A 16,044-nucleotide genomic window follows, 5' to 3' on the forward strand; every position below is an offset into this window, starting at 1 on the left:
GGAGTTTTCACACCTACTTCTGCAGGAGTGTATTAAAATTTTAAACTGCTTTACTTATCCTGAGTATGTTCATTCATTTTGCCCTTTTGGGTGTGTAGAATTTTTTCCCCAACACCTATTTGTTCATTAAAACTAGAATTTTGCAGTTAAGATAATTCTCTGAATTGAGGTGTAAAACAGCACTTTGACAACTTGTTCCAAGCTGCTTGCAATTTCAAGTAGGAAGCAGATTAGGGAACATGAGAAGGGGGAAATTAGCAGGGTTAAAATGTGGGGTCAGCCATAGTGAAAAGTGACATACTTATAGTCAGGTGAACTTTGAAGAACTTCGGATACTAGTTGTGTTGTCATGGTCAAAGCATATAACTTTTCAGAGTCTCAGTTTTCTCATTTTAAAAATAGTGTGAATTTTTTTTCACTATCTACTTTATGAAACTGTTGGAAAGAAAGTACCTTGTATACCGTAAAGTGCTATTATTTCTCACTATCTATAGGATATTCCTCTTTTTTTGGACTCTAAAAGACATATCTACTATCACAATGAAGAATGCTTTTGGTAAATGTGCATTTTCCTGGTTTGTGATATATTTAGAGTCAGAGACTGAAACAAAGGTATCAGTGCCTTGTTGAAGAAGGGCCTTTAAATTGAATTTTGCTCTACTTAACCAAACATTATAATCAAGAAATAATTGCACTCTGATTCTCTTTGTTATGACTTTTTGTGGTGAAGAGCAATGTAGAAATAGCCAGACAGAGGGAGAGACGAGGCACCATGTGCCAAGCCAATCCTTGACCATTATCTCCTCTCTCTTCTAGTGGAGACAGCTTAGGATCCTTGAGAAAAGTCTTGGAAACAGCAATGTTTCTAGCACTGTGTCCATAGCCATCATCTTGAAAAGGAAGAAAGAAATTAATTGAGTGGAGATTCAACTGAATTACTGCAAGAGCAGAAATTATAGCCACAATTACTAAAGGCTCAGGAAAGAAGGTTCTGGAAACGAAAATCCTTGTCCCTGCTCAGTGCTTCAGTCTCAGAAACTGATATGATTTTATCAGTGAAAATGACATTAAAGAAGAGAAATCTTCTGTTTTGCTGCTCCACCCTAAGAACCATGGGATTTTTCTGTCTGATTTTCAGCTGACACTTTATGCTTATATTCTATTACCCATAAGAATATGAACTCCTTGGAAGGAGGGGCTGAATTACCTTTCTATTTGTATTCTTATTGCTTTGTACAATGTTTTGACCACAGTGTGTTTCATAAATGCTTTTTCATTCATTAAAAAAAGAGTGATGTACAGAAAACCTATCATTATATAACTGTATTACAAAGTTATGTAACTTTGTTAAATTGACTTTGCTTTAACTAGTATATATGGAGAATAAGTTTCTGCATGTGATTATAATGCAACTTTCATTTGTCTCCTGATCCTGTCTTGTTCCTAACTATCTATGGACTTCAAAACCATGTTCCTTATACTGCTGGTTCATCCTAGAACTTCCCTTAGCACTTGGGACCCCCTTACTTTGGAACAGCCTACTATGCCCATATCCCACTCACCTTAGAATGTCTCCCTGGAAGAATTGTCCACTTTCTCTAATTAGTCAGTTCCTCCTACAGCCTTCATTTTGGATAGGGCCTATTTGCAATAAGTATCTCCACTTTCTTTCTTTCCTCTTTCTCTTTTTAACCCTTTACAAACCAACTTCCAACTAATATTTCAATGAAACTGTCTTCTCCAAAATTTCTGATGATTTCTTTGTTACTAAATCCAATGGGCTTTTTTTCTGTTCTCATTTTTCTTGACCTCTCCATAGCCTTCAATACTATTTATCAGCCTCTCCTCTTTGAAATAGTCTCCTCTTTTGGTTTTGGCAACCCCATTCTCTCCCAGTTTTCCTAGTTAACTGACCCCTCTTTTTTTGTCTCTTTAGTTGGATTCTCCTCCAGATAATACCCTCAAACTCTAGGTATTTCTCTCAGAGTTCAGTCCTGGGCCCTCTTCTGCTTCTATACCATTTCATTCAGTGATCTCTTCAGCTTTCAATGGTTTAATTAGCATCTCTAAATCAAATCTCAGATCTACCTGCTTCAAAGTCTCTTCTCACTTCCATCTCACATCTCCTACTGGATGTAGACATCTTAAACTCAACATGCCCAAGAATGGAACTCATAATCTTGTCCCCTATACCCTATCTTCTTCTTCCCTTTTTTAGGGAAGTTCCTCTCAGTTCTTCAAGCTTTGAAACCTAGGAGTCAGCCTAGACTATTCACTTTCTCTCACTCCATACTACTTTCTCCCACATTACATCCAATCTATTGCCAAGGTCTGCCAATTTCACCTTTCCATCATCTCTCCAATATGCCCCTTCTCTGCTATAACAATGACACGTTCTGGTACAGACCCTTACCACCTCCTGCCAGGACCATCGTGATAGCCTGCTGGTGGGTCTGTCTGGTTTACCTCTCTCTCTGCTCCAATCCATCCTCCATTCAGTCAGTGAAGTTATTTTCTTAAAGCACAGATCTGATCATTTTATTTTCCTCCCTCAATTCAATAAATTCCTGTATTGCTTCTAGGATCAAATACAAAATGCTCTGTTTGGCCTTCAAAGGTCTTCATAGTTTTCCCCTTTTGCCTTTTTATCTTCTTACACCTTACTTCCCTTGACATTAGCCTTTTGGCTATTTCATGGACAAGACATAGCTATTGGTTACTTTCTCTCACTATTCCCCATTAATGTAATATTCTCCCTTCTTCACTCTATCAAATGATTTTTCTGGCTTTAAGTTCCAACTAAAATTCCATCTTTTACTGGAAGCCTTCTCCCATCTTTCTTAATTCTAGTGTCTTTTCTGTTATTTCCTATTTGTCCTGTATATAGCTTGCTTTGTTATCTTCCCCATTAGATTGCAGGTTCCTTGAGGACAGTGGTTTTTTTTTTTTTTTTTTTTTTGCCTCTTTTGTTTCCCCAGTGCTTAGCACAGAAACAAGCATGTATTAAGCACTTAATAAATGTTTATTTATTGATTTATTGAGTTCATCCTTCGGTATTTCATTCTAGTCTCTACTGATTGGTATTCCTTTGGCTTTCTCTTGGCTGCCTCTTTACTTGGTGGTGTCTAGCTAATACAGTGAATGACAGAATCAGAATCCAAGGACAGGCTTGAATGACACTGAAACTAACAGGATTAAATTTAATAGGGTTAGTTTAAAAGTTCTGCATTTGAATTGCAAAAAAATAAATTGGACAAATATGGGATGTGGAGAAATGTACATCAATTAAATTGTGATGTCCAGTCATTGGAATTGATATTTTTCTTGGGTCAGATCATATTTAGACTCTTATATCCAGTTTTGAGACAAATGATAGATATGAGTAGATTGTGACATATTTCATAAAATAAATTCTGAAAGGGAATTTGAGTGAAATATGTCATTGAAGAAATGTATGAGTGAAAAATATAGACTTCTCACATGATTGAGAGCAAGATATAACTATTGAATAGCCCATATGCTCTATTGGTATCTTCATGATGTCAAGAAAAAATATGAAAGATTCATAGAATATTGGATGGACTCCTCTCTGGCTATTGTGAAGATATGAACTCAGAATAGATGTTGTTGGAGAGAATACCCAGTTGATGAGACTGCAGATTAATTTATTTATATCAATACTGAGAAAATGGAGTTTGTCTGGAGAAGAGTCACCAGGATGACAAGATAATTGGGAAAACTACCATACAAATCTTGTTTGGAAGAAACTGGCAATATTTAGTTGGAGAAGAAAAAACTTTGTGATAATTTAATACTGTCTTCCAATATTTAAAACATGTTGTATGGAAAAGGAATTAGACCTTTATTGCTTGGTTCCAGAAGAGAAATAAGACCACTGGGTAGATGTTACAAGAGTGGTAGATTTTGGCAGAATATAATAAATTTGACAGGAGAGATAACATGGTCTGTTGGATAAATTCCTGGGCAAGTTGGTTCAAATTCCCATATTTGACACTTGCTAACATTGTGATCGTGACCAAGCCATTCTGCTTTTCAGAGTCTGTTTCCTAATCTGTAAAGTGGAAAAAATGATACTTTTACATTTGCCTCATAGGCTGGCATTATATAAGACTGAGTTATTATTATAAGCAAAGACTCTCTAAGAACTAGAGCTTTAAAAAACAGAATGGATTGCCCTTGGAAGGTAATGTGTTTCACTTAATAGAAGTGTTCACTTGGAGTCTAGAGGGGTTTTACTTTTTGGGTGGGGAGTTTGGATAACTTTTGAAGTCCCTTACAATTCTATAATTCTATGAGTATTGATCTTTATGATAACTTTTTGTGTCAGTCAAAACTATTGATGACACTGCTTCATCTTTGTGAATTTATTTTAATGTGTTGTGTCTCACTTGAATATTTGTTAAACAAAGCATAGAAATTAATATTTATGTTTTTATTTTAAATAATGGATATTCATTTTTCCTCTGACAAGAAGTAATATGTATTTTCCACATTTGCTAGCATATTTAGTGCCTGATCTTCAATGTCCTCCTCCTGTGTGTTGAAACATGTCACTATTCATTCCTGCTGTAATCCTTTGCTCCTATAAATTACCCAAGAAAATCAGCTTTATCATTAAATAATAACAATATGTATGTGATAATCATCATATAACAAGTCTATATAACAAGCTTAAGTAAATTCTTTGGGAAGTTGAATGTCAGTGAGTAGTGCTTTTGTTCATATATAAATACATACACATACATATATGTATATATGTACATATATACATACATATACACATACATATAACCATAATTAGAGAGAGTATTGAGCTGATAGACTATTGATCTGGTACTATGACATTTTCTTTTTAGGTTATTTAGCCTTATTTTCATTTGTATTGACTTTGTAGCAATTCTCTATTGACTTCTTAACAGTTTTATAACTAATGTCAAGAGAACAAAAAGAGATCTACTATATTCCAGGCAGTATGCTAGTTGTACTCACAAGTGATAGTGTGGCTCATTTTTTTTTCTAGTGTGGCTCATTCTTAAGGAACTTACAACTTAGTTGGGGGAGACAACGTGTACATATATCAATAGGTGCAAATATATAGAAAAATAAAGAAAAACTTTGATGACATTGTTGTTTGTCCTTCATTCTCAAAGAGGACCATGACTTCAGGGGAGGTGATGCCATGACATGCAAATGAATTGGATTTAAGTGAGGAAGGGCTGTGCAAGGTCACCTGCCTCACTTTCCCTTCCAAAGCCCAGTGGCAAGATGACTGGAGATGGCCCTGGATACAGTGGGAGATCTTGGTCTTTTTAAGCTAAGGTCTTTAACTGGTCTCAATATGACAAAGTGATTAAGTGATTCAGTGATTAAGAATAGCTAGCAATCGAGGCAAAGAATCTCCTCTTTCACTTAGTCTTCCCCCCAAAATCTATCTAAATCAGTCTGGGAGGGGAAGACCTGGGTTTCTGGCCAAAGCAGAAATGATTGCTATTTACATTCAATCTGAGTCAATCAAGACCCAAACAATGACAAATGGGGCTTGGCATAGCACAAGGTACTAGCAGCTAAGGGGTTATGGAAAGGTTTTATGAAGAAGGTAGCACTTGAGTCTTAAAAGAAACTAAGAATCCTAAGAGGAGAGGAGGGAATACATTCTAGGTATAGTAAATAACAAAAGCAGCAAGGATAAAGTGATATAGGAAAAAGTAAGAAGAGCAGTTTGGTTGGATTGTTGTGTGCATGATGGGAAGTAATATATTATAAAGCTGGAAAGATAGGTTAGAGTCAGGTTGTGAAGGTTTTGAATGGCATAACATTTATACCTAAACTTAGAAATAAAAAGGATTCTATTAAGATATTGCTTTGATTTCCTCTTCCTTTTCCTGTTCTTTCTCTATTTCCTCTCTTCCTCTTTTCTCTCCATCTCTTTCTGGCACTCTTTCCTCTACCCCTTTTACCACAGGTTAGGAAAAAAAGGTGTTCCCCTGCTCAGTTGGCCATGTCTCTTTCTTTTCCTTTACTAATTTTTCACCCTTCTATTCTTTTCAAAATCAAAACTTATTTCTATAACCTATTCCCTTAAGACTTTGCCAATACATTTTCAATTCAATTCAATTTTTAAAATCTCAATAAATTCCTTTCCATTCCAGAGGTAAGAAGATCTATTTAGAATTGTGGTTTCTTGTTAAGATTATTGATCTTGAAACAAGAAAACCTGGATTCTAATTTTGATTCTTCTGCTTATTAGCCATATGACCCTGACTAGATAAGATACTTCATTTTTCTTGTATTTCAGTTGTAAAATGAAGAATATAGGATGTGAAAACTATCTAGAACTCCTGAAATCCAGAACTCATTTTACAGATGAAAAATCTGAAACTCAGAAAAAAGGAAGTGATTTATGCAAGCTCTCACACATAGAGGCAGAACCAGAACTTGAATTCAGAACTTTTCTCTCTCAAGCTTTTGCCGTCTACGTTACCTACTTCACAGGTTTGTTGTGAGGATCAAATGAGATAATGTAGGCTAAAGCACTTTGTAAACCATAAGAAGCTATATAAATGCCATCTATTATTAGGAAGGAAACTAGAAAGAACCCTTGCCAACAGCGAGAGAGAGAGAGAGAGATCTCCTGTCGTTGCTGTCTTCAGAAGCAATATTCCCCCTTCTATGCTTGTCCTCTTTCGCTATCCCTAGGAAAGTCATTTCTCCCATCCTCCCCTGCAGTTAGGACTAAGGATGGGTCACACCTGTGCCCCTCCCTTTCCCGCCTGCTGAGCCATTGAGGGGCATCACTGGAGGAGGGTCTACAGCCAGGGAGAACTCCGGTGGGGGACCCAAATGCACGGGGACTCCGCCACTTTAAGAGGCTTTTCTCTGGGAAACTCCCATCCTCTCCTTTCGCCTTATGAATGGAAATACTGCTCCCTCCCCCCATCCGGTCGAGTCCATTTCCCTATTTCACTAGGAGCCACTTCTGTCTCCCTCTCCCAGCCTCTCTTTTGGTTCTCTCGCCCACGCCGAGGCGGGCAACCCCAGGGGAACAAGGACAGGAAACCTTCGGCCGCCCAGCAAATCGCATTAATCTCCCCGGGGGCGGTTCCCAAACCTCCCGGGAGTGATTCCAGCATTTGCTGGGCTCTTGGTCCGAATGGTAGCGACAAGGGCGTAGGGGAGGGGGGAAAGAAGGGGAGGGGAGGTGGGAGGGGGGTGGGATGCGTTCATTTCCTGGCCACATAGCTGGCGGAGCGAGGGAGCCCGCAAGACCGAGACATTGGGGGCAAAGCCTTGCCACCTGGGCCACATCATGTCCACCAAAGCGGAGCAGTGTAAGTAGCAGTCGGTTCGGTATTCCTGCTCGGCCTCCGGTGGGGAGCTAAGGTAGATGCGGCTGCGATCGCAGCAGGGAGAGAGAGTCTGGCATGGTGTTGGGGCGGGCGATGGAGGGGGTGGGGGTGGGGGCTGGAGGCTGGAGGCTGAGGTTGCAGGGGGTCGTGGACTATAGCGCGGCGCTGTCCGCGGTGCTGAAAAAAAGCAACCTCCAAATCTCTCTTTAAGAGCTTTTAAGAGATTTGCAAAAAAATGTTTAAAGAAGCAAAATGAAATTAAAATGGGGTCATTCTGGGAAAAAGAGGCCTTATACCTTGCAAATAAACATTTCAGTATCTCCTGGTGGGGGAAGGGGGGTAACGACAAATCAGAGGCGGAGAACTGTCAGTGGCGTCCAAGCCTGCCTGGGCTACTGAGCATGCCCAGCATTCGCTGCTAGAGCCATAGGGGAGTTTCAGTCTGCAGTTTCCACTCCGGGTTGCAGTGGTAATGAGGAGAGAAGGGGGAGGGAGCAGCAGCTAGGCAGAATATTGGGCTCAAATGAGGGATGGAGTGGGGGTGGGTGAGAATGAACCTAAAAACGATTTAGGATAAAAAGGGAAAAGGAGGTGGAAGGGGCAGGGAAGAAAGTATTGTGAACACAGATCTATTAAGTAATTAGATCTGAATTTCAACAAGAGTATTCCCTTTGTGGAATAACTCACCATAAAACCTCAGGAAATGTCAAGTGGGTTTTAGTTGTGGAATGTTGAGAGAAAGATTGGGAACAGAGGTTCATCCCCCCAAAAATAATGGGAGGCAAGGTCATAAACGACTTGGAATCTCCTTGGGGGCAGAAGTTAGCACATAATAGGAACCAAATTAATATTTGTTGTGGGTTGATTGATTGAATTGAAAATTTCCCATTGCATACACTTGATGGACTTAGTGACAAACTTTTGACTGAAAATATAAAGCCTGACTATGAAGTCAGGAGACTGATTTTTTAAATGGGCATATCTGAACTTATGTATACAAATGAATTTTGTCTGTTTGGAAGGCAATCAACTTAATCCAAAGTTGCTTTCATTGCACAAAACATGTCTGAAACTGGTTTTGGAATTGCTCTAAAGAGTTAGTTTTATAGTCATACTTCTGGGGCCTACATAATGCTACCGTAGAGCTGGAATACTTTATTTACCATTGTTTCTTATTGACTTAAAATCTATCTTTAGTAGGAAGATTTGTAACAATTGATAACATTCAAAAAATGTCTCTCAATCTCTGAAGACATTCCAATCAGAAAAGTTCCACGAAGATTTTCACTTTTAATGGGATAAATGTAGTCTCCTAATGAGGTAACAGGCAAAACCCACCTATAACAGAGAATTGTCTGAAGCTTATAATGGTTAAGGAACTTGCCTATGGTCACACAGCTAGTAAGTATCAGCAGAAGTGGGATTTGAACCCAAGTCATCTATCATTCTATAACTTATATTAACTATGAAACCTTGTAGTGAGATGTATTGTTATCGGGGTATATTTATTTTCACTTGTTCATTTCAAAGATCAGGCATATGACTTTTTACTTATATTTCTAAGACATAATTTCAGGTCAAATTATTGATGCTTTTTGCCACATCTTTCCTCTTCTATTTTCTTCTCTATTTTTCCTCTTCTATTTTCTTATATTACCCGTATTCAGCTTCTCCTCTTTCCCCAAATATTTAAAAACATGACGACTGAAATTCTTGTATCCAATTTCCTTTGTTGGTCAGGAAGTGAACTTAGTTTTCTTTTAGTAGGTAGTTTCCTTTGTTTGCCTAGGGACTGCTTCCAGAGAGGCAAGGGAAATAACTGAGTGGAAAAAATGCTGAACTAAGATGTCAATTCTAGTTCTGTATTCATCACTCTGAGGCATGGACAAGTCGCTTAGTTCCTCTGTGCCTCTGTTCTTCCATTTATATTGGTGAGAACAGAAAAAAAATTTCTCACGGGGTTGTGTGAAAGGTTTATGAGAGGAAAAAATATATTGGTGCGAAGTTTCCCACAAATGACTAGGGTAGGTCTTTTTTTTTTTAACTGATTGGAGAGAAATTGAGAATACTCGCCCTTCCCCCATTTTGTTGTTTCTGTGAATATCTGGAATGCAAAAAACCATGAAGCAGTGAGATTTTCTGCATGGTGTAATGAATAAAGATCTACAACCTCATGCCAGATAATGGCCAAAAAAAGAATATATGGCAATTGTGCAATGGGATTTTTACCTGTACTAGAGGAGAAGGGTTTATCAGAAGAGACAGGAACAGAGGGAAGGTTAGTTTCCTTTATTGGCTAGGAGTTTAAAAATAGTATTTTCCAAACTTGAAGAGAGAAAATTGAGTTTGATATGTGTGATATGTGTGATTGAGAAATCCTCAAAAGATGGAAACATTATTCACAGAATCATAGAATCCATTTTTGGAAAGAACCTAAAAATTCATCTGGTTTTGCCCATAATTTGAATAGGAATCCCCCCTAGAACATATTTGACAAATGATCATGCACTTATTCTCTGAAGCTATCTAGTGAATGGGAACCTGAGATAGTCCCTTCTATTTTTGAATAACTCTGATCGTTAGATGTTTTCCCAAAATCTGATCTGTGACTTCAATCCATTTTCTTTAGTTCTGTCTTCTGGGACTAAGAAGAACAAATCTAATACTTCTTCCCTAGGCTAGCCCTTCAAATACTTGAGGACAGATATCATACCTCTTTTCTTCTTGCCTATTTTTCTTCTTGTCCACATTTCCTTTTTTCCAAACTGTTAGTTTTAGAAAATCTTTTCTACTGTATAGGTAAAAGTTTCTACTTTATGAAAAATGGATTGATTTCGCTGAGGTGATCAGAGGAAGTACCATGCATTTATGTGGTAGAGGGAATTTGGATTTGGAGTTAGAAGATCTGAAGATGAATTCCTCCTGTGCTATTTTTTTATGTCTGACTTAGGGTAAATTATTTCATTTTTTCATGTCCCAGGTTTCTTAATCTATAAAATGTTGATTTTAGACTAGATAATCTTTAGAGTTCTCTGCAGTGCCATATCCTAAGAACCCAAACAAATGATGCAATTTATCTTGGAAATATGATGAATGACTTATGCTCAGAGGATGACACATAGTTATAAATACTTTAATGCTTCTTACTTTAAAACTTTTATGATTTCATCAGTGTGGTCACTTCCTACAATGATATAGCTTGCAACATCCTATCGCTTTGTATATTTTAAAAAATGAATTACTGTGGTAAAAATATTAATCCCTTCATGACCAAATAACTCTTTGGTGATGACCCTCTGTGCACTTCCCTAGACTCATCCTTCAAGTCATTCTTGCTTGTAATAACCTTTACTGCTGCATAGTTTTTGAGAACCATGTCCTTAACTTAACATTTCTTCCACTTGTTAGCTATGTGAACTAGTTCAAATTATTCTACATCATTGAAACTAAATCTTCTCATTTGCAAAATAATAATATTAATGATTATAATAATTGTTCTATCTGCCTATAGGGTGGCTTTGATAATCAATTAAGACCATGCTTGTTAAGCAGTTTGTAAGCTTTAAAATGTTATATAAATGTAAGAGTTATGATTAATTCTTTTATTTTTATATTGTGGCCTTTTCTCTCTGCTTATGAAACAAGTAAAAATAAAGAGAGGAAAGGATAGTTTTAGCTAGGGATATAGTTGGTTTTGGGTCTGTACTTATATGTTCAATCTGTTTTCTGTGCCATGTGCTAACAGCCCTAGCAGAAGGTGAAAGCTTCCTAGCAATTTCCCAGAAGATTGCAAAGATTTACGTTATAAAATTTCTTTCCTTTTTTTCCCCCAATTTTCTAATTTTTTCGTTCAGCCATTCAGGGACATATCATTGAACTGATCTTGGCCACTCCTGCTTTGACCTGGGGAATATTTGGGAGAATGGGATACTTTTGGTCCTTCTTCCTAAGAATTCTAGGTGAGGGATTTATTTTAGTTCAGACTTTTCTACCAGAACCTTTAGAAACCTCTAAAAGTATTCTTAAATCTTAAAATCAACCTGTCAACTATTACCTGGATGTTGAGATAGATTATAAAATTATAAATTCTCAGAATTGAAAGTTATATCCAATCTGTCTGAATAGGATGTTGTCAACAAGTATTTATGAAGTGCCTAGGATGTCATTCAATCTTCTTGTTCTTTCTTTTGATTTTTTGCCAAAATGATGCTGTGCCATTACCACTATTATGCCTAAATCCAAAAGATATCAGAGTAAGAGTGAAAGATCCTATATATACAAAAGATATTCTTGGCATTTCTTTTTGTAGTGGCAAGCTGGAAATTGAACTGCAAGTTAAGGGGATGCACATTAATTGGGGAATCCTAAACAAATTATGTTTGGTGAATATAATGGAATAATAATTGAACAGTAAGAAATGATGAAGAATTTCAGAGAGACCTGAAAAAAACTTGTAAGAACTGATGTAGAGTGAAATGAGCAGAACCAGGAGACCAGTTTGTACTATAACAACATTGTAAAAATGAACAGTTCTGAAAGACCAGAACTCTGATCAATGAAAAGTTCGACCATGAGTTTATCTTTTGACAGAAGGATGATCGACTAAATATTTAGTCATTTTGTTTAGCTATGCATGTTGATTACAAGGTTTTGGTTTTCTTTTTTTTTTTTTTTTTTAGTGATGGTAGGAAAACAAGAGGGACAAAAAATTGGATACTTGGAAAGAAATGCTGTAGGTGATGCACTGATTGAACTAAGGAGACTTTTCAATTCCTGAGTTTTGGTTTCTTAACAGAAAATTTATATATATTTTTCCAGCCTTACTCTATCTTTTAAGAAGCTGGTCTATTTGGATTATTTTTAATATGATCCTTTAGAATACAGAAATTGTGCTACAAAAATAATTTTGTTCTGAATTTGGGAACTAAACTTGGAGATGCTGTCACTTTCCCATGGTTTGGGCGTGAACCATCAGATGAGAAGTAGTGTATTATCACACATACTGTGAATCAGGGAGCAAGTGTTTGTGGCACTGTTATCTGAAAAGAGTTTCACTACTCAGTATTCTGGGTCCCTAGAACTTCAAGAACCACGTCATTGCAATGGCCTTAGCCACCTCTGGCCTGGTTTCTGGTAAGAGGGACATTTGGGAGAATAGGGAATATTTTGTCCTAGGAAGTTCAGATGAGAAATTTATTTTAGTCTAGACTTTTCTACCTTAACTTAAAAAATTGTTTTTATTATTATTGTTATTTTTTTTTTTTGCTGAGGCAATTGGAGTTAAGTGACTTGCCCAGTGTCATACAGCTAGGAAGTGTATCTGAGACCAGATTTGTACTCAGGTCCTCCTGATTTCAGTGCTGGTGCTCTATCTACTGCCTCCTCTACCTTACCTTTTAGGGATCCCTACAAGTATTCATAGAAACACCTTGTTAGTGATTGCCTGGATATTGATATAGATTGGGCCAGAATTATAAAATTATAGAAATTGTCTGAACAGGAAGTTGTCGACAAGGATTTAATAAGTGTAAGAATTGCTAAGTGCAAGAATTCCCTTTATAATATCATCAACAAATGATCAGCCAGTCATTACCTAAAGATCTTTAATAATGGACCCCATTCTCCTTCATGAGGCATCTTATTCTAACTTTGAACAGAAATGGCATTGCTGGGCAGCTGAATGCTTTAGTGAGTGTTTTGAACTTTAAACACTCACCTCTAGAGTAGTTCTGTTCCCAGAGCCTCCATCTTCTTGTATAGCCATGTTCAGAAATATATGTCTTGTTTTGTATTTTAAATCTATCACCTTTCTTTCAGAAGATAGGTAACTTACTTTATCGCCAACTCTCTGGAATTGAGGTTAGTCGTTTCGTTCATCAGAGTTCTTAAGTCCTTCAAAGGTATCTTTATAATGTTGCTTGTTTTTGTATAAATAATTCTTTTTTACTTCACTTTATGTCCATTTGCATAAATCTTGCTAGATTTCTCTGAAACAATTGAATTTACCATTTCTTAAGTCATATAGCATGTAATAGAATATTTTAAATACCATAACTTGTTCAGCCATTCCTTAGTTGATGGACGCACAAGGAATATCACTATCCATTGGGTAGAATCTTTGAATGCAAAGTGATCTGCTAACCTGTGCTCATGAAATGTACAATTGTTGTTTCTTCTATTGAGACTTCGGGCAGATGATCATTTAAATAATGTGAAGTTGTAAGCTAATGTGCTAAAGAGCAGGGAATATATAGGGCCTGATATTTCCAATGTGTTGAGAGCTATTTGTATAAATATACATGAGTTATTTATATAAATCATAGAATCATACGATTAAAGTTACATTAGAGTCCTGTAGTTCATTCCTCTCATTTTATAGATGAAGAATTTGAAGATCATAGATGTTAAGTGAGTTGCCTCAGTGAGTATAGGTAGGAAGTAGCAGACAGGATTCTGTCTTCCGTTCAGATCAAATTTGTGAAAGTGATTTCATATACAAATAATATTTATATATAAAATATAAATATAACATATATGTATATGTATATATGTAGAATATACATGTGTATGTCTAGTTTCTTTGGCTATTTCTAAAGAAACAGGCACTTGAATCATAGTAACTACTATTTCACTTCATATAGCACTAAAATATTTGGTTCTCTAGATACTATTCTTATCAGGAATGCCAGATTTATATATTCCTGTAAAACTAAATAGTTATGGTAGTTGGCCTCTTCATTTAGATTTCTTTTGAGCTCTCATCATATCTCAATAACATTTGTGATTGAATGGGTCAAGATGACTGCATTTTAAAGTACCAGCTAAAAAGAAGAGTCTTATAAAGTTTATGTAATATTAAGAGAAATTTTAAGATTTAAAATCAAATTTAAAAAATTTAAAAATTCAAAAAAAAAGATTTTAAAATTCTAGCTTTCAGTTCTCTTTGTGACAAAAATAATCTATGTGCCCAGATTTCCCAGATTTGTAGATTTACTTACAGTGTATAGAAAAACATGTCTCATTTAGGTTGGGGTGATTTTATTTGGAGGCAGCATTGTTTGATAGAAAAAGCATTGGATTTAGAGTTAGGGTTTGAATGGACTTACCAGTGGGCAAAGGAGATATTCCTGGCTTATATCCATAAATTCTGGGGACAGAACTATTTTAGGGATTAGAGTTTAGTGCCCAGGAAATCCACTATATTCTAACTTCAAATCCTGATTCTGCTTACTTACTGGTTGTATAATCTTGGGTAAATCATTTAGTCTTTTGGACCTCAGTTTCATAATCTGTTAAATTAGTGGATTGAACTGGGTGAACTCCTTCCATTTACAAACTTTATGTTCCTAGAAATGAAAAGATAAATTATGTTATCACAAAGAACTGACATCTTGTTGAACTCCTGATAGTCAAAATGGAAACTAATTTCTCTTCTCTTTTCAATAATAGTGCAAAATGAACATAGAGTGTCTATTAAAAAATGATAATAAACCTTGCAATGTTGTTAGTTTTCTATCATGAAAACTGAGTACTACACATTACATTTATAGGATTATAGGTTATTTTCCATGAGCATATTTTAGGTGTACAGTATCTATGAGAAAGGAAAATTCACTTCAGTTTTGAGTCATGCTTCAATTTTATTTACAGAAGTACTCATTTGATATTTGTAATGCTCAAAACATTGTGGGGGATAAAGGATATAAATGAGGCAAAATGCTGCCCTTAGAAAATGTACAATCATGTATGCTAAACAAAGCGATTAATAAACTTTTGATTCAAGAGTTTGGAAATTTACTTTTGGAAATTGAAAATAAGCTTTAGAATCAGTGGAAAGAAAGTGACTTCAGTTCAATAACAGATGAGGTGATATGTTTAGTGTTAGATGGAACCATAGAATTTGTCTACACTATTTCCTGCATTTTAGAATTGAATTAACTCAGGCTCAGAGAATTAAGGGTCTTGCTCATGATCACACAGCGTTAAAATCACAGGACAGGTATTAGAATCCAGGATTCCTGATTTCAGATCCAGTGGATTTTTTAAATCAACAAACTTTTTTCTTTCCCTTCAACCTTCCCTCCCTACACCATGAAAAAAAAAAGAGAAAAGAAAATTCCTCGAACAAATAACCAGTCAAGCAAAATAAATTCTTGCATAGCCATGTTCAGAAAAGTATGTCTTGTTTTGTATTTTAAATCCATCCCCTCAGTCTGGAGGTGGGTAGGTACTTTCTCATTGATTCTCTGGAATTGTGGTTAGTCATTGTATTCATCAGAGTTCTTAAGTCCTTCAAAGTAACTTGATAATATTATTTATTTTTATATAAACTATTCTTCTGATTCAACTCACTTTATTTTCTATCAATTTGTATAAATCTTAGGTTTCTTTGAAACTATTTTATTCACCATTTCTTAAGGTATATAGCATGTAATAGAATATTTCAAATACCATAACTTGTTCAATCATTAGTTGATGGGCACCCCTTTACTTTTGGTTCTTTCCTGCTGTAAAAATCGCTTCTACAAATATTTTTGTACATATGCGACTTTTTTTCTCTTTCTTTGATATATCTGGGGCTTGGGCCTAGTAATGGTGTCACTGGATTAAAATATATAGGTTATTTAGAATCTTTTAGGGCCTCCATGTATGTGAGCACTTACATGATACTTCTGGA

The 16,044-nt window shown here is 36.1% G+C and overlaps 1 protein-coding gene across 1 annotated transcript in view; it reads left to right on the plus strand.

The window, feature by feature from the left end:
- Positions 1-7,238: 7,238 nt before the first annotated feature.
- The window catches only part of UNC79 (unc-79 homolog, NALCN channel complex subunit), a 325,074-nt gene continuing 316,268 nt past the window's right edge, over positions 7,239-16,044 (plus strand). The window contains exon 1 of the mRNA XM_051977373.1: positions 7,239-7,349. Coding sequence (XP_051833333.1) covers positions 7,328-7,349 — 22 coding nt within the window. The 5' untranslated portion in view covers positions 7,239-7,327. The remainder of the gene's footprint in view (positions 7,350-16,044) is intronic.

The sequence above is a fragment of the Antechinus flavipes genome, chromosome 2, assembly GCF_016432865.1.
Source record: "Antechinus flavipes isolate AdamAnt ecotype Samford, QLD, Australia chromosome 2, AdamAnt_v2, whole genome shotgun sequence".
Taxonomy (NCBI): Eukaryota; Metazoa; Chordata; class Mammalia; order Dasyuromorphia; family Dasyuridae; genus Antechinus; species Antechinus flavipes.